Source organism: Pelobates fuscus, chromosome 2 (assembly GCF_036172605.1).
Source record: "Pelobates fuscus isolate aPelFus1 chromosome 2, aPelFus1.pri, whole genome shotgun sequence".
Classification (NCBI taxonomy): Eukaryota; Metazoa; Chordata; class Amphibia; order Anura; family Pelobatidae; genus Pelobates; species Pelobates fuscus.
Window position 1 is genome coordinate 185,291,530 of NC_086318.1, and position 18,633 is coordinate 185,310,162.

General features: G+C 43.7%; 1 protein-coding gene across 2 annotated transcripts in view; it reads right to left on the reverse strand.

The window, feature by feature from the left end:
• The window catches only part of IMPG1 (interphotoreceptor matrix proteoglycan 1), a 500,344-nt gene that overhangs the window by 387,438 nt on the left and 94,273 nt on the right, over positions 1-18,633 (reverse strand). For both annotated transcript variants that reach the window (XM_063443013.1, XM_063443012.1), the window contains exon 4: positions 5,092-5,120. In XM_063443013.1, the coding sequence (XP_063299083.1) occupies positions 5,092-5,120 (29 nt within the window). The remainder of the gene's footprint in view (positions 1-5,091; positions 5,121-18,633) is intronic.

Here is an 18,633-nt window from a genome sequence, read left to right on the forward strand (position 1 = left end):
GTGGCAATCAGTTTTAGAGGCATAAAATTGGAACATCATGGCAGCTTTAAATACATAAACTTGGCACAGCATGGCAATAAGCTTTAGGTTACATCATGGCAATCATGGAGTGAAGGGGTTACATTGGGGGGAGGGCAGGGAGTGAAGGGGTTACATTGGAGGAGGGGGCAGGGAGTGAAGGGGTTACATTGGGGGAGGGCAGGGAGTGAAGGGGTTACATGGGGAGGGCAGGGGGTGAAGGGGTTACATGGGGAGGAGGGCAGGGGTGAAGGGGTTACATTGTGGGGAGGGGGCAGGGAGTGAAGGGGTTACATTGGGGGGAGGGCAGGGAGTGAAAGGGTGACATGGGGGAGGGCAGGGAGTGAAGGGGTTACATTGGAGGAGGGGGCAGGGAGTGAAGGGGTTACATTGGGGGGAGGGCAGAGAGTGAAGGGGTTACACGGGGAGGGAGTGAAGGGGTTACATTGTGGGGAGGGGGCAGGGAGTGAAGGGGTTACATTGGGGGGAGGGCAGGGGGTGAAGGGGTTACATGGGGGGACAGGGAGTGAAGGGGTTACATGGGGGGGAGGGCAGGGAGTGAAGGGGTTACATGGGGGGCAGGGAGTGAAGGGGTTACATGGGGGGAAGGGCAGGGAGTGAAGGGGTTACATGGGGGGCAGGGAGTGAAGGGGTTACATTGGGGGGAGGGCAGGGAGTGAAGGGGTTACATTGGGGGAGGGCAGGGAGTGAAGGGGTTACATGGGGGGGCAGGGGGTGAAGGGGTTACATGGGGAGGAGGGCAGGGGTGAAGGGGTTACATTGTGGGGAGGGGGCAGGGAGTGAAGGGGTTACATTGGGGGGAGGGCAGGGAGTGAAAGGGTGACATGGGGGAGGGCAGGGAGTAAAGGGGTTACATTGGAGGAGGGGGCAGGGAGTGAAGGGGTTACACGGGGAGGAGGTGAAGGGGTTACATTGTGGGGAGGAGGCAGGGAGTGAAGAGGTTACATTGGGGGGCAGGAAGTGAAGGGGTTACATTGGGGGGAGGGCAGGGGGTGAAGGGGTTACATGGGGGACAGGGAGTGAAGGGGTTACATGGGGGGAGGGCAGGGAGTGAAGGGGTTACATGGGGGGCAGGGGATGAAGGGGTTACATTGGGGGGGCATTGTTTTGGCTGTGTGCCCTACCTCCATTAGACATCCCTGTCCAGTGTCCAGTGTCTCCCTGGTGGTCCGGTGGGTTAACACTCCGGTCTGCAGCTCCGCCGGGTGCAGAGCTGCAGACAGTGTAATAAAAGTCTCGCGAGCTCCCAGAGTGTTGCCATGGTAACGCTCTGGGAGCTCGCGAGACTTCTATCACATGGTCTGCAGCTCTGCACCCGGCGGAGCTGCAGACCGGAGCTGCTGGGCAGACTGACTGGATGGAGCCCGGCGGCATACAGGGCTGACTAGCCGGCGGCCCTGGATGTGTGGGTCAGCGCGACCCACTGGGACTCGCCCTGCGACCCACCAGTGGGTCGCGACCCACACTTTGGGAACCGCTGCTTTAGGTGATGAAATCCCAGTCGTAAAGCACTGCCTCTAATCTTCTGGAAAAATAAATTTACGGTAAGTAAAAAATTTTGTTTTTCCCTCACTGTATTTACTCTCAAACAGTGGACTAAAGGCCATGTAAGTTCAGAGTAGCCCTAGATCACTATTGTTCATGTTAACACTCTATCCTGCACACATGATGGGGGAAGATGAATGTGTGTGTACTGCATTCTGCCATTTTTATTTGTAGGAGGGATGGTGAAGGAAGACTCTTGCTTCCTCCTGTCTTTTGATCACCTGACATTTTTTTTGTAACATTCATTCATTCATTCTTACTGATTTACTGAACTGGGTGTAGGCATTTAAAAAAAAAAAAAAAAAAAAAAGGTTTATGATCATCAGGAGAGCTATCAGGGATAGTTCAAAACACAGATTTAGCTTTTTTACAGTGTTATACTTAGCTGTTATCAGGACTGTTTATATTCATATACATGCATATTAATGCATTTTTGGTTATAAATTATTATGTTGACTATAATATTTATACAATACATATACATATTAATATAACACACATATATTAATATACATGTGTATATATGCTAGGTCTGATATCATTCTTGATATGTTCTGAATGGAACGTAGAGGTAAAGTTGTCTTGTATTCTCTGGACTTTGAATATCGCGCTCGTCAGCTCATGGCTGACAGAATGTGGGACACATGCCCCAATCGCACCAAAGGATGCATGAGCGAATAACAACTTGCTTATTTTATCTGCTCTCTTGTACATGCATTTATCCATTTCAATGTTCTGTTTAATATTGCACTATTTGCTGTTTTCTCTGATTTTGCATATTGAAAGATATGATATAATTTATTACTGCACTGTGTGTTTTATGTATTAGAGTATTTGATTTTCAATATGCTTTCACATATATTACTTTGTTCACTTTGTTTTTGGGTGTTTGTAAGGTATGCTTTTGGAAGCTCTTTTCTGATTTATTGCTGTTTTATAGTGATTAATCCCTTTTTCACAAATAGTAATTAAAATTGCATTAGCAAGTTGATGTGGGAAAGCACTCATATCTAAGATATATATATATATATATATATATATATATATATATATATATATATATAAAAGATATATATTTCTGCATTCACACTGTTTTCTTTTTACATACAAAAATACATCACAGCCAGTGCTCATTGTGTTTCTATGTTGCATTTTCACAAGTAATCTGGCTATAATATGTATAATTTTCAAACAAAATGTTAGAAAAACGTAAATGTTGCTCTTTTGAAGACCTTCCAACAGCTAAATTGAAACTAGTTTCTGATGAATAAGGATGGACTATGTAGTTATGCGTAATAGCTACTGGTTTTACAGCATGTGAATTTCCATATGCAATTATATAATACATGGCTTTTCTATGCAGTTTTCAGACTACATAGGGTTTTCCACAAAGGAAAATCTCATATTACCATACTTTATGAAAAATGCTGTCTTTTCAAGACCGCCATGTTTCGCAAACAATGCAAGTTACCGTGAAGGACCTAATCTAATAAGGTCTAAAGTTGTGAAGATAAAATAATTGACATTGACTACATAGGTCAACATAGCAGAATTGAACAATATAGACATAAAAAAAAAAAACACTTCTCCTACTCTTGTGAGCTGGGGATTTTTTTTTATAGTGAACATACCTGTAGTTTATTATGATATGTTCAGTGCATGTTCATAATAGTGTGAAATACCATTATATGATCCTGTCACAAGGTAAGACCACAACAGGCAGAGTTTAGGATAGCAATTAACGAAACAAGAAAAATAAACATATTACTGGGTGTTAGAGAGGCCAGACTTAACGTTAGACAGAGAGAAAAGCATAGTCAAAATACAGGCCGAGGTCAGGGTAACAGCGAAAACGAGAACAAGCCAGAGTCAGGTACACAGTACTCAGTCTAACAGGCAAACAACACAGGAAAGGGTTAAAGATTAACTCGGGGTCAGTAACAAAGCCAAGGTCAATACCAGAATATTTACAAGGAATCAAGAAACACACTAAAGGGTACTGGGAACAGAATCCACAAAAGGGAACAATAAATTGGGCCAGTGAAGTTCAAAACCCTTTGTGTTACTTTTGATTGTCCATGTCATGCCTGCAACCCCAAAACATGTGTGAATGGAGGAGCTGGAATGACATGGACAAATGGGAGCCAGAAGTGACTTGGGATTCCTATTGACCCTTTAAGAACATGCTTGTGTTGCGATCAGCGTTCTTAGATATGTAATTCAGGGTGCGGGACCATACCTTACCCGCCCATATAGAGGCAGGAGTGCGACTCAAGTGGAGGATCACAGCCGGCACAAGGATGGGTAAGTCATGTTACAGATCCTTACCCTAAAAGCTGACCTTTTACATTTTATTCTATTTCACAGAGGTGGTGGTGGTGGTGGGAAATACAGGTAGAGATCAACTGCATGTAACCTCCCCCCCCCCTCCCCCTCCCCCCATTCTGGCACCCAACCAGATACACATGCAAATACACCAACTCACAGACATAAAAATATATGCTTCCAGACATGCTGATAGACTCAAACACAGACAAAAGATCAGCAATACACAAATAGAAATACTCTCACAAATACACACACAGGTACACACTTCAATATTCATAGTCACACACAGTCAGGTGCATGGTCAGAGACATGGTGCAATTGGTTTGTGTTGCACCCTTGTTTTTGGACAGTCTTTAATTGATTAATTCAAGATATTGACACAGTGATTCCTTATTTCACCCTATTTTTATTATTATTGTATTATTATACTTTATTTATAAAGCAGCAACACATTCCACAGTGTTTAACATGGGTTCAATAAATAAAAAGACAGGTTACAAAATATCAGAGACAATACAAAATTTGACAAACAAATATAGGTTGAGGTTCTATCCCCATGGGAACTACTGAAATCTAGATTTATAGGAGGGGTGAGAAATAGGAGGTGGGGACTGCAAATGTGAGAATTGTGTTAAATCAGAGGGAGATTAGGTAATTTATTGGTTAAGTGGAATATGTTTGTTACTGAGTTGAGTGGTAGGCTTCCCTGAATAAGAATGTCTTCAGGCAGTGTGGAAAGGTGTATTCCAGATGGCTGGGGCCCCTGAGAGTCCTGCAGTCTAGCATGGAGAGGTGATAATAGTAGTTGCAAGGAGCAGGTCATTGTTAGTTCTTAGTGGGCGGGCTGCAGTATATTTGTTGATTAGTGAGGAAAGGTACTGGGGCAAGGGCTTTGTTGGTCAGGGTTGGATTTTGAATTTAATTTTGCTGTGAATTAGAAGCCAGTGAAGGAACTCAGAGACAGGTGCAGCAGATAAACAATTTATAAGGTGCATTTACCTGTGATGTTATGCATCTCTGCCTCTTTTGTTGTTTACATAGGAATATACTTTATGTAATGAAATTGCCCTGGACAACACCACTAATTGCATAATAATTATTACATAATAATTATATTGCTTTCAAAGTCGGTATAGATATATCCTGTCATTATACATATTGTTGTTATGAGATGCTTACCTGTCAACGACTTTCTTCTCTTTTACTCTCTGGAAAAAAAAGAGAATTATTATTATTATCCAGCTATTTTCACAGTAGGAAATATACATATAACAAAGGAATTTCAATACATTAATATTTGCATACTGAACACATAGCATGTTTAAAAGTCTTCCAAATTTATATAAAGTAGATAAATACTTAAAAGCAAGTTTGCTGATTACTGGTTTACCATTTGAAATATTGTACCTTATTGTAATTTCCAGGCTTAATAGAAAATTACAATAAAAATACTTTTACTAAGCCAAAAAAGGTCAGCATCTTTTCCTAAGATGCTGCTTTGTTTGCATTAAGCATTGCATTATTCAGCATCATAACTCACATTGCCTTGTATTGAAATGTTGTAGCTTGTAATAAAACTTTGCTTAAATCAGCATTTATTTTACTTTGCTCATTTTAAATATAATGGTTCTTAGGATGTTCGATCATCACATTTTTGATTGAGAATAATGGCAGCACAATATTTCAGCGGTCCCAAACATACTTTGTAAATAGGGGCATGCTTCCATTAGAACATGTATATACGTAAAATAAAGCATACATTGAAAATTTAGCAATCATTAGTGATAACAGTAAAGTGATGAAACTGGAAAAATGAGGAGAAAATAGACAAGTGCAAAGAAAGTAAAAGAGAAGAGAGAAAGGATGACAGAGTTTCAGAGGAGACTGTATGGGAGAGAGGGGGTTAGAGAAATTCAAACAGTGTTAAGGATAAGCTTTATCAGTGTTACATTGTCTACAAATATTTCAGTTTGCTCCATCATATTATGCCAGCATAATCCATGTTACATTCCCCACACTGTATTATGCCCATCTATGCCACGTTGCCCACATTTCATTATTTCCATCCATGTAAAATTACCTACAAACATTTTGGTTTGCCTCCATTTGATTTTGCCCTCATGCCACACTGCCTACGTTTATTTCAGTTTACCTCCATTTTATTATTCCTACATCATGCCACATTTCCTACATCTATTCAGTTGCCCTCCTTTTGTTACACCCACATCCTTTCATATTGCCTATGTATTTTTTAATTTGCCTTTTTGTTTTTTGCACACTTAATGCCACATTTCCTACACAGATTTCAGTTTGCTTCCATGGTTTTTTGTCCACTTTCATGCTACACTGCCAACATGCTATACATTATTTTTACTATGACCAATTCCATGCAGCATTTCCCAAATTTTGCTACACCCACATGCAAGCCTTATTACCCACATTTAATATGCCCACATCCATTCAAATACAGGGTGGGGGTTAGTCTCACTTACAAGAGGAGCTAGGGAAAGCAAAGGAAGTAGGCTCATCCCTCCCACTTGTGTATGCGACTTTTCAAGAAGTGTACTCACTGCTGCCTGCTTCTTTCTGTGGTACCATTCCCACTTTGACGTCTCCAAGCACAGGGCAGGGGGCAGGAGTGCACTGATATTGCACCCTCGTGTATATTGACACCAGAAACGTACACTATTTAACTTGTGCAGTGTACTACAGGCACCAGTGGCCAGCAGATGGACAAACTCTCTGAAAGTAATGGCTGCTCTCTGGCTGGGGGAGCTTTAGTGGCAGGTTACAGCGTCCAGCCTCTGACCAGTTTTACTATCCATCACTGTGTCTGCCTGGGCAGCCTAGTCAATAAGACAGACCCAGTGATGTCAGTACAGCCACTGGCTCACAATGGAATTACACAATTGGCAGGGGGACATTTGTGGGGTAAGTTTTAATCTAACGAGGCAACTGTCGACCGTCACACCCTTGTGGCGATGCTATGAAAGAGGGGGTAGAGTTGACTCACTCATTTTTGATAGCAAATAGTACACATGCACTTTAGAAGATCTGTTGATTTATGTAACAAGATATGATCTATTAATTTATTTGATTTTAAATAGTTTTTTTCTCTCTCTTGTCTTATTTTCCAAGAATCATAATGGTTCAATTTAAGCCCAGGTAGATATTACTCTTGAATGTATATATATATATATTTGGTTTTTTTTTACTAAGAGCTCCATTCTAAAACACGATAAAATGCCTTCTAAGTAAAGATAACACTGCAGATTCCCCATAATGAGAAATGTGTCCTCTCTATCTTTAGAATAGAAAACAATGCCTTACTAGTAATTAAAAGGAATTAAATAGATTGTTTTTATTTTATTACACACATTGGTGTGGAAGAATACAGTGTATTTTGCCTCCAGCTCATAAGTATTTGCAATGCTGGAGCAAGATTGAGTTCAGAGGAACGTGTGTGAAATTTGCATAATTTGGGAAAAGAGAACATTTTTATCTTGTTATATCATGTGTAAAATGGTCATATGAAAAATATTTTCCCTATGCTACCTATATAGTTATCAAATCCCCTCTGAGGTGCCATTTTATTAACCTTTCTTCATAACTAAAATGTAATTATTTTTGTTAATTTTGTAGTCTCCCTCTACAATTTTTGTTGTGCCATAATATCTTTATTCAGAACAGGTGCCCAAAGTTGCAAAGCATATTAAAGGTATAATCTTACCACTGATTTATAAAAAGGCAAAATTATATTTTCATCCAAAACATTTATGTCCTTTTTTATTCATGACAATACCTTACTGCAGGGTTGGCCCATTCATAGGTCACTGTCCATCCATAGGGCCCGCTCTGACAGGGGTGGCATCTTGCCACCCCTGTCATTACATGCCAGAAATGGCTCTCTAATTAGGTGATTTAGGCAGCCACCTAAACCATTTTAGGGTAGACTGAGCTGTCGGGTCCTCGATCCATGACTGAGGGTTCGACACCAGGTGGCTTTATGCCGCCGGGTGCAGGGCCCCTCCAATCAGTTTGTCCTGAGAGAGAGTGTCTACGGTCTGTAGCTCTGCCAGGTGCAGTGCTGCAGACCATGTGACAGAAGTCTTGCATGGCCTATAGCTCTGCACTTGGTGGAGCTGCATACCAGAGAGCTGCACATCGGACCAACAGGGAGGGAACTGGACCACTAGGGAATTTATAACAGAAAAATAAAGTATGTATATGTGGGGAGGCTTTTCACTAAAACAGCCTCCCCACACTGTCACCAACACACACTGCCCCCTCCCACTATCACAAACACACACATACTGCCCCTCCACACTATCACCAACATACACACTCTGTTTATACGCTGTCACCAACACATACACTGCCCCCCCACACTTTTACAAACACACACACACTGCCACCCCCACACTGTCACCTTTCCCCACACCACCCCTCCCACAATTTGCTACCTCCACACTTGCGAGTGTGTGACATGTTACTGTGCCTGTAGGTTTCTGTGTGCAATGTACAGATAATGGGTACATGTCTGTATATCATAGTGTTATATGTGAAATGTAAAGTAAAATAACTTAACTTTCTGTATAATTCAGCCTCCCAAGGTTACCTCATAGTTAGATATCTTTAGCACTCCAAGATATACAAATATAAATGAAACTAAGATTTGTCTGAAAACAGATCTACAAGAAAAAAACATCAGGACATAGTGCAATAATTCATATAAATAAAGCTTCTGCACTTTAATAGTTGCACTCACAGGAAGATGGAATGTAAAATCATTCTATAGGTGCACATCCCTCCCCCCTCCCTATAGAATGGGGAGCCATTAGCCTTTTGAAATCGTCCAGCACAGAAACGGACTCAGGAATCCAGATATAGTAAAGTGAACAGTGATCTTATTATAGTAGCATATAATAAACATAAATAAAAAAAAGGAAATATAGTTAAAAAGGTTCATAGTCCTACTCATTTCGTTCTATATAAGAACTTCGTCAGGGACCAAAATTGTGTAAAAACAGGTCAAATGCTACAAGCAGCCTAGAAATCACTCCCCCCACATGCCCCTTTTATAGAGCTAGTCCATTGGTGGTCCAAAGTTCATTGGTGGTCCAGTGAGTGTGAATGGTATCCTTGTCCTTGGTTTTTCAAGAAAACCAATTGCTTACCCAATATTCTGGGTCCAGCCCGGATTGATTCCAATTATGTATTTGGCCTTCGGTCATGTGATTTACTGCAATGGACAGATTGGATAATTACATTTTTTTTTAAATGGGATGAAATCTTGTGTAACTGTTATTTTCAAGCTCAGTATATTTAGAGAGTGTAAATTATAAGAATGAAGAATAATAAAGCTTAAAAATCTGCATGAAAAAATTGCAGATACTAAAGTAAGAAATATCAAAGCTCATAATGAAATCTCTACAATTAATAGGATTTTCAGTAAAAAAAAAAAAAAAAAAAAATATGAGGCCCAGTTGTCCTTATAGGAAATAGCATAATTCCAGGACACCTTTAAATAAGGTGAATACATCTGTAAATAATACAACCGATACTCTCCCCTTACTTGAATAGAAACTCTATCCAAGAAGAAACAAAGGATGGAAAGAATTAAAATACTTTTTTTGAAACTTCCCCTACCACCTCAATGTATTGAACAGGGGAGCGTAGATTCTGATACTAGTCAATTTAAAACCAAGTCCCATTTTTACCGCACCCAGAGTAAAGGACCTTTTCTGGAAAGCTTTAAAAACATAGTAGATAACGAATTTAAGAAACTTATAGACACCAAAAACAAACAGAATTTATAATAAGTTAACTAAAAGAATGTGCTTTAAAAAATAACTAAAAGAGAGGGGGGATAGTGATTAGGAAGTAGCAATATTACTTACAGGAATCTTATAGAATTTTGGCAGATGAAACAACTTACAAAATAATGGAAAATTACCCTACAGCATCCTTCAACTTTAATTTTAATAAAAATGTTGAATTTAGCTTTCAAACTACTTATTTCACAAAATGTTAAAATAAAATTGGTTAAAGAAATTACTACAATTCTAATTTTTTATTTCTTACCGAAGACCCACATACGCTTACTACTCCCCTCTCCCGGGCTCCCTATCGTTTGATTCTGTAACCACTAATATCTCTAGAATCGATCGTATACAAGTAGCTTGATAATATACAAAAGATACTATATCCTACTTGCAATAGGTAGAAAGCATTGAATGGTCAGAAGAGTATATTTGTGCCACATTAAATGTGACATCATTGAATACAATCATCAGCCATGACCTGGGCTTGGAAGCTATTGAATATTATGTGAGCTATGACAGTTGTATTTTAGAAAACTTTTATTCTGTCATCAGTTAAATTCATTTTGAAACATGATTATTTTTATTTTGAGGGCACTTTTTATTTGAAAATCACGGGTACCACCATGGGCACCATATTCACCCCAAGGTATGCCAACACTGACATGAGGAGATAATAAGATCTTTTCATGTGGCCTGATTATGATTGGAGGGAGAGCCTGGTGCTCTGGTGGAGGTATATTGATGACACTATCCTTATCTGTAAAGGGTCACAAATATGGTTTGATGATTGTGTTAAGTATTTACAATTAAATGATTATAATCTGAAGTTCACATTGGTTTGCAATAAAAATCACATATATATTTTTGAATGTCACCGTATCTTTTGACAAACATCATGTAGTGTCTAAGTGTTATTTTAAGCCTACTGATGGTAATGGCTATGTTCATAAATATAGCTGTCATCATCAATCGTAGCTGAAAGAAGTTGCTAAGGAACAAATGACTAGGGTCAGAGATAATTGCTCTCACACACAGGACTTCAAATGTAAGGCAAACCATGTTAAATATGGTTCCAAAAAGGATATAATACAAATTTGATTGATAAAGAGATCAGACTAGCTATTAAGAAGGATATCAATTAATTACTCATGGATCATCACACAAATCAAAAATCTAAATATTTTTTTCAAACATGTCTTTATAACCGGATATATAATAGATTATAGGAAAACAAATAAGGGCTTGAGGAAATCCTACCTTATTGTTGAGGAGGGGATAGAGTTAAAAGATTAGCCCAACATGAAACCTTTTGGATTCACAGAAAATAACTACACTATGAGTACTTTTTGGTGTGGGTATTGTTCACCTTGTATATATATATTATTGATTGTTTTGTATGCTTTTTAAAATATGATTTATAATATATATTTTCTTTTTTTTGAGGCGATTGATTTCTGTTATAGAATGATCACAATTTGTACTCATCATTGTGTTAATGAACTTTGGTCTATTTGGTTAAATTTGGAGATGACAACAGTGCAACGCATATATATGGTGGATTTTGGACTGCACAACAATAAAAGGGACTTCTGTTCAAATGCAAATCAAGACACTTCTTGTAACTAACAAAAGTGCGTCAAAGAGCAATCCTCGAACCACTCAGGACAGCCATTAGTACGCAAGCCAGAAGATCGTATTTGGAATGCACAGAAGTGCGTTGCAGTAAATGACATGACTGGAGAACAAATACGTTGGCGTATGCGATCCATGTTGAGCCCATAATATTGGGTAAACACTAATTACGAACAAGTGATCAGTTTTCTAGAAGAACCAACCCATGACAAGGATATCATACACACTCACTGAACCAACAATGAACTTTGGGGACAAGCTCTATATAAGGGAAATGTGGGGGAGGGATTTCTAGGCTGCTTGTATACATTCAATCTGTTTTACTTTGTTTTTACTCAATTTTGATCCCTGAGGGATCTTATATAGAACAAAACGAGTAGGACCTTAGAACCTTTTAAAATACATTTTTACTTTTTATTTGTGTTTGTTATATGCTACTGTGGCAAACCTAGCCACTTCTGGACTATGATATGTAGAGGTTGTCCATAAGCTGTAAGGGGGGACTGTATCTTCTATATTGTGTGTGTATTTTATAGGACAGTTCGCATGCTGGCAGCCCTAAGCTACCAGCATACAAACCCTTCGTTTGCCGAATTGCGGCCATCCGGGCCGTTCGCCAACCGAACACGGGCTCCCCAGGTAGACCACACACTTAGAAGTCGTGTGGCGCTCGTTAACCGATTGCAACAATGTTGGAATCGGTAATTCAAGGCTCTCCTAGGTGGCTGTCGTTCGACTACCGACCATGCGGCGGTCGGCCATCTTGGATCCTTTGTCTCTCCAGCGGTGTTCGGTCGTCGAGTGCCTGGTACTAAAAACGGCTACTCAATGATACGAACACCGCTGGACTTCCAGAGCGTTCGGGAGTTCCGCTCTCATCACATTGTGTTCCCCATTGGTGTTCGGTAGTTTTAAACCGAACTCGATGGCTAAGTGTATTTTATGCGGCGTTCGGTCAGTTCAGCTGGGAGCTGAGCGGTATTCTCCCAAAAGATGCGCTCAGGTCCCAGCTACCTGCCGAACGTTCGGTCATTTAAATCTGCCGAATAGAATGTAAAAACCGTATTTTAATACAGATTGTCAGTTCTGCTGCACGAGGGGATAATCCACTTAATCGTCCATTTTAGTGGGAGTATCCTTCTCGTGCAGCACAGCCTGTTGGGAAAGTTACATTGCATGATGGGAGAAATCCCCTGGATTTACTGTATGGAAACCCCTTGCATGGGGAACTGTATAAATATGCCAGCTGTGAATAAAGCCAGTTAGTTGACTCTCAAACTGTGTTTCGTCCGGTTATTGGGAGGATTTGGGAACTTGCCTTACTTTTCAGCGCTGACTGTGGATTTACCTGTGGAACCAGCGGAGATCGGGGATTTTAACATTACACTCCGCTACAATTGGTGGCAAGCGACGGGATCCGACCTTACAGCCGAAAAAGCGCAATTCGTGCAAATAACAACTGCCGAATGAGAAAAGGGAATGGCAAGCAGAATTCAACGAAAGAACCGACTGCCGAAGTGAATGGAGACGGATTATTCTAAACTAAAGAAACAGACGTTAAAGGAACTACTGGAAGCCAGGGGTAAAGTAGCCAGCAGCAAAACCAAGGCAGTACTAATTGCCGAGCTGATGGAGGGAGACCAAGCCCGCAGCGCTACACCCCCAGCAGTCATGGAAGAAACTCTCTACGAGAGAGAAATGAGGACCAGGCTAGCATTTTTGCCGCAGCCTGTATCGGATGCCATGATGAATCTGGTGATGGCAAATGTGCAGGAATACGTAATGGCACACAGCCCGCAGCACACACTGGCTCGAACAGAGTCCACACGCTGAATGGGCGCACAAGCTAGATCAAGCCTCCCAAGGGTGGATACAAGCCAGCCAAGCCACCACCATGGAGGAATTACGCCAGCTGATGTTGCTGGAGCAGTTTTTTAATGGACTATCTCCTGAGACACAAGAATGGGTGCGGGACAGGAAACCCCTCACCCTAACTGAAGCAGCTAGATTGGCCGACCAACACTTTGATGCACGGAGACACCAGGGACCTATAGCCAAAAACTACTCCCGACCCACAGGACTACCTAGCACTATACCACCTCCAGCGCACACAGCCCCGTTTCGTCCTTCCCAAGGGAATTTACCTCCACCTTCCAGATATAATGGGCGGGCCAACATCCAATGCCACTCCTGCAAACAATGGGGGCATATGGCCCGGGAATGTACCCAAAACCGTGGCAAGCCCACCTGGAATCAGGGGCGCCCAAACCCGGTGCCCAGGGCTGCTGCCCACCATTATCAGAGGGAACCAACCACTCAGGAGTTGTGGAGTGTTCATGCGGAGGAACCCCTGGGTATATTGCATGAAGTGATGTCGGTCCGAGCCACCGATAACCGGCAGCATCACCGGCAGCTGGTAACCCTTGAGGGGAAAGAGGTTCAGGGACTGCGGGATTCGGGAGCTACCTTAACCCTGATAGCACCCCATTTGGTATCCGAGGGGACGCATACTGGCGGATCTGTGGCAGTCCGGGTAGCCGGGGGAGCTGTGTACCGACTACCCACTGCAAAAGTACATTTGAACTGGGGTGCGGGAGAGGGGACAGTAGAAGTGGGACTAATGCAGAATTTACCGGCAGATGTTGTTCTGGGGAATGATTTGGGCCAGATGACCTCTGCTTTTGTTCCACAGGCTCCCTACCAGGAAGCCCATCCAGTAACCACCCGGCAACAGGCTCGCACCATGGCTCCACCAACACACTCTGAGGCTCAGGTAAGAGACCAAGACCCCCACCCGACACGTTTATCCTGGGATACCCCGACTAAGTTTGAGGCCGAGGTAAAATCAGATCCCACGCTACAGATATACAGGGACCGGGTACACACTGACCAGGCAGGGTCAGAGGGGGAGCGATACATGTGGGAGAAAGGGCTACTGTATCGCATTGCTGAACGCGAAATTGGAGGGTCAGTCACAGTAACGACTAAACAGTTAGTGGTACCTCAGAAGTATAGGCAGGAATTGCTTAGGATTGCACACGATATTCCCCTGTCTGGCTATCTAGGGATGACCCGTACGCGATATAGGTTGACCCACGCTTTCTTCTGGCCCGGGATTTCTAAGGACGTAAGACAGTACTGCACGTCCTGTGACATCTGCCAGCGGGTAGGCAAACGGGGTGACCGACATAAAGCCAAACTCTGCCCCCTTCCCATCATAGAAGAACCCTTTAGTCGGGTGGCCGTAGATATAGTGGGGCCCTTGCCAACACCTAGCCCCTCCGGGAAAAAATACATCTTAATGGTAGTAGACTATGCCACCCGGTATCCCGAGGCTATAGCCCTCTCCAATATTCATGCCGAAACAGTGGCAGAGGCCCTAATGAAGGTATTCTCCCGAGTAGGGTTTCCCCAAGAGATCATATCTGATAGGGGCACCCAGTTTACCGCCGAGGTCACCCAGCAATTATGGAAACTCTGTGGCATTAAGCCAATAGTAAATTCAGCGTACCGCCCCCGGTCTAATGGCCTATGCGAAAGGTTTAATGGTATGCTGAAACAGATGCTCTGCACATTTGGAGAGGCCCATAGAGACTGGGAAAGGTTCCTACCCCATTTACTGTTCGCGTACAGAGAAGTACCCCAAGAGTCCACAGGGTTTTCCCCGTTTGAACTCCTGTTCGGGAGGAGGGTACGGGGCCCGCTAGACTTAATTCGGGAGCACTGGGAGGGGGAGAGTAGTCCCGATGGAGTGGAGGCACTAACTCAGGCCGTGCGCACCAATCTCCAGGCAGCCCAACAACGCCAGCGCCGCTGGTACAATAGGGGGGCCAGAGACCGCAGCTTTCAAGTCGGACAAAAGGTTTTGATTTTAAAACCAGTCCGCACCGACAAGCTGCAGGCCATCTGGCAGGGCCCATACCAGGTGGTGGAACAGAAGTGTGACACCACCTATGTGATTGGCCCCTGCTCAGGGGTAGGGAAAAGACGCATGCTCCACGTGAACATGCTCAAACCCTACCATGAGAGGATAGAGGATGTGACGGCGATATGCGCCTCTGCCTCGGAGGATCAAGAGAATCTGCCCCTACCCGACCTCTTAGAACCAGAGGCACAGACAGAGCCCTCCAAGGGGGTTCAACTGGGGGAGCGGCTAAGCCCTCAAGAGCGTGCCCAGGTACAGGCGCTGATTGTAGCTAAGGGGGCTACCTTCTCCAATTTACCTGGGTACACTCCGCTGGCCACCCACCGAGTTGAAACCCAGGGACAGCTACCGATACGGCAGGCTCCATATCGTGTCCCCGAATCAGTGAGGGCACATATGAAAACTGAGCTGGACGAAATGTTGCAGCTAGGGGTTATCGAGCCCTCCGATAGCCCCTGGGCATCGCCGGTAGTGCTGGTACCTAAGAAGGACGGCACGACGCGTTTCTGCGTCGACTACCGGAGGCTAAATGACAAGACCGTGTCTGATGCCTACCCGATGCCCTGGATAGACGAGCTGCTAGATAAGATGGCCCGTGGCCGGTATCTCACTACCATCGATTTGTGTAAGGGATACTGGCAAATTCCCCTAGCCGATGATGCCATCCCGAAGTCGGCCTTTGTCACCCCGTTTGGCCTGTACCAATTTCGGGTCATGCCATTCGGGATGAAAAACGCCCCGGCAACCTTTCAGCGGATGTTAGATCGGCTACTGGACGGTTTCCAAAGTTATGCATGTGCGTACTTAGACGACATTGCCATATTTAGCCAGACCTGGGAGGAACACTTACAGCATATAGGGGCCATCCTATATCGTATTGGGGAGGCAGGACTAACCATGAAACCCAGCAAGTGCCATATTGGGATGGCAGAGGTGCAGTATTTGGGTCACCGGGTGGGGTATGGGCAGCAGAAACCCGAGCCGGCTAAAATTGAAGCTGTGGCCAAGTGGCCTACCCCCAGGACCAAAACGCAAGTGTTAGCATTCCTAGGTACCGCAGGGTACTATAGAAAATTCGTGCCCAATTACAGTGCCCTGGCCAAACCCCTGACTGACTTGACCCGCAAGAACCTTCCCCGACAGGTGATCTGGGCCCCAGAGTGTGAGCAGGCATTCCAACAACTCAAAACTGCTTTGACTAATGCTCCTGTACTTGCCGCTCCTGATCCAACTAAACGATTTCTTGTTCACACAGGCGCTTCAATGTTTGGATTGGGAGCAGTGCTAAGCCAAGTAGGAGCAGATGGCAGAGAACATCCCGTAGCTTACCTGAGCCGAAAGTTGTTACCCCGGGAAGTAAGCTACGCCGCCATTGAAAAAGAATGCCTGCCCGTGGTGTGGGCCCTCAAAAAGTTGCAACCTTATTTGTATGGACAACCCTTTTCCCTACTCACAGATCACAACCCATTGGTATGGCTGAACCGTGTGGCTGGGGACAATGCCAGGCTGTTGCGCTGGAGTTTGGCGCTACAGCCCTTTGACTTTACAATCCATTATCGCCCAGGGAAGCAAAACGGTAACGCCGACGGGTTATCTAGACAAACTGAACTTGAAAAATGATCTGTGAGTACTTCCCTGGACATCCCAAAGCCGATCCCTTGGGATCAGACTGTGTATGCCGGCTTGGTTCTGGGGGAGCATTGTGGCAAACCTAGCCACTTCTGGACTATGATATGTAGAGGTTGTCCATAAGCTGTAAGGGGGGACTGTATCTTCTATATTGTGTGTGTATTTTATAGGACCGTTCGCATGCTGGCAGCCCTAAGCTACCAGCATACAAACCCTTCGTTTGACGAATTGCGGCCATCCGGGCCGTTCGCCAACCGAACACGGGCTCCCCAGGTAGACCACACACTTAGAAGTCGTGTGGCGCTCGTTAACCGATTGCAACAATGTTGCAATCGGTAATTAAAGGCTCTCCTAGGTGGCCGTCGTTCGACTACCGACCATGCGGCGGTCGGCCATCTTGTATCCTTTGTCTCTCCAGCGGTGTTCGGTCGTCGAGTGCCTGGTACTAAAAACGGCTACTCAATGATACGAACACCGCTGGACTTCCAGAGCGTTCGGGAGTTCCGCTCTCATCACATTGTGTTCCCCATTGGTGTTCGGTAGTTTTAAACCGAACTCGATGGCTAAGTGTATTTTATGCGGCGTTCGGTCAGTTCAGCTGGGAGCTGAGCGATATTCTCCCAAAAGATGCGCTCAGGTCCCAGCTACCTGCCGAACGTTCGGTCATTTAAATCTGCCGAATAGAATGTAAAAAACTTATTTTAATACAGATTGTCAGTTCTGCTGCACGAGAGTACCCTTCTCGTGCAGCACAGCCTGTTGGGAAAGTTACATTGCATGATGGGAGAAATCCCCTGGATTTACTGTATGGAAACCCCTTGCATGGGGAACTGTATAAATATGCCAGCTGTGAATAAAGCCAGTTAGTTGACTCCCAAACTGTGTTTCGTCCGGTTATTGGGAGGATTTGGGAACTTGCCTTACTTTTCAGCGCTGACTGTGGATTTACCTGTGGAACCAGCGGAGATCAGGGATTTTAACATTACACTCCGCTACAGCTACTATAATAAAATAATTGTTCACTTTACTATATCTGGTTTCCTGACTCCATTCCTGAAGTAGATGATTCTAAGGCGATAAAGACTTTTGGCCCCCATGCAATCGGAGGCACCCATAGAACAATTTAAAAATCTTCCTGTTAGTGCAACTATTTAAAGTGCAGAAACTGTTGTTATATGCATGTATTGCTTTTTTTTACTTGTAGATCTGTTTTCAGCTGGATCATATTTTCGTTCGTATTTGTATATCTCGGAGTATTAAACTATACTATGTATATAAACTATACTAAGTTTTACACCTGCAAGCTCTATTGACTCTATCTCCTCTCACTTCAGTCTTCCTTACCCTACTCTCTCTTGCCTCTAACTGCTTTTCCCTTTTATCTCTTTTGTTTCTTGTTGCCCACATGCATAACCTTGTTTCTTATTGCCCGCTTGCCTTATGTTTTACTATAGTAGATTGCTCCAGGCCCGTTGCTACCGGGCAAGCAAACCAAGCAATTGCTTGGGGCCCCGAGCTGGCCTGGGAACCCAAGCAGAGCCGGTGTTTCCTATAAGGCTGCAGCCGTCTGAGCACTCTATAGAGAGCCTGAGGCAGCTGCAGCACTGCCTCTCTCGTCACCTCCCCTTCCCTGTAGCGTGGCCGAGCTCCTCTTCCTCCTGTCAACACTGTGTTCTCACTTTCTTTCAGTCCGGCCGGGAACAGGAAACT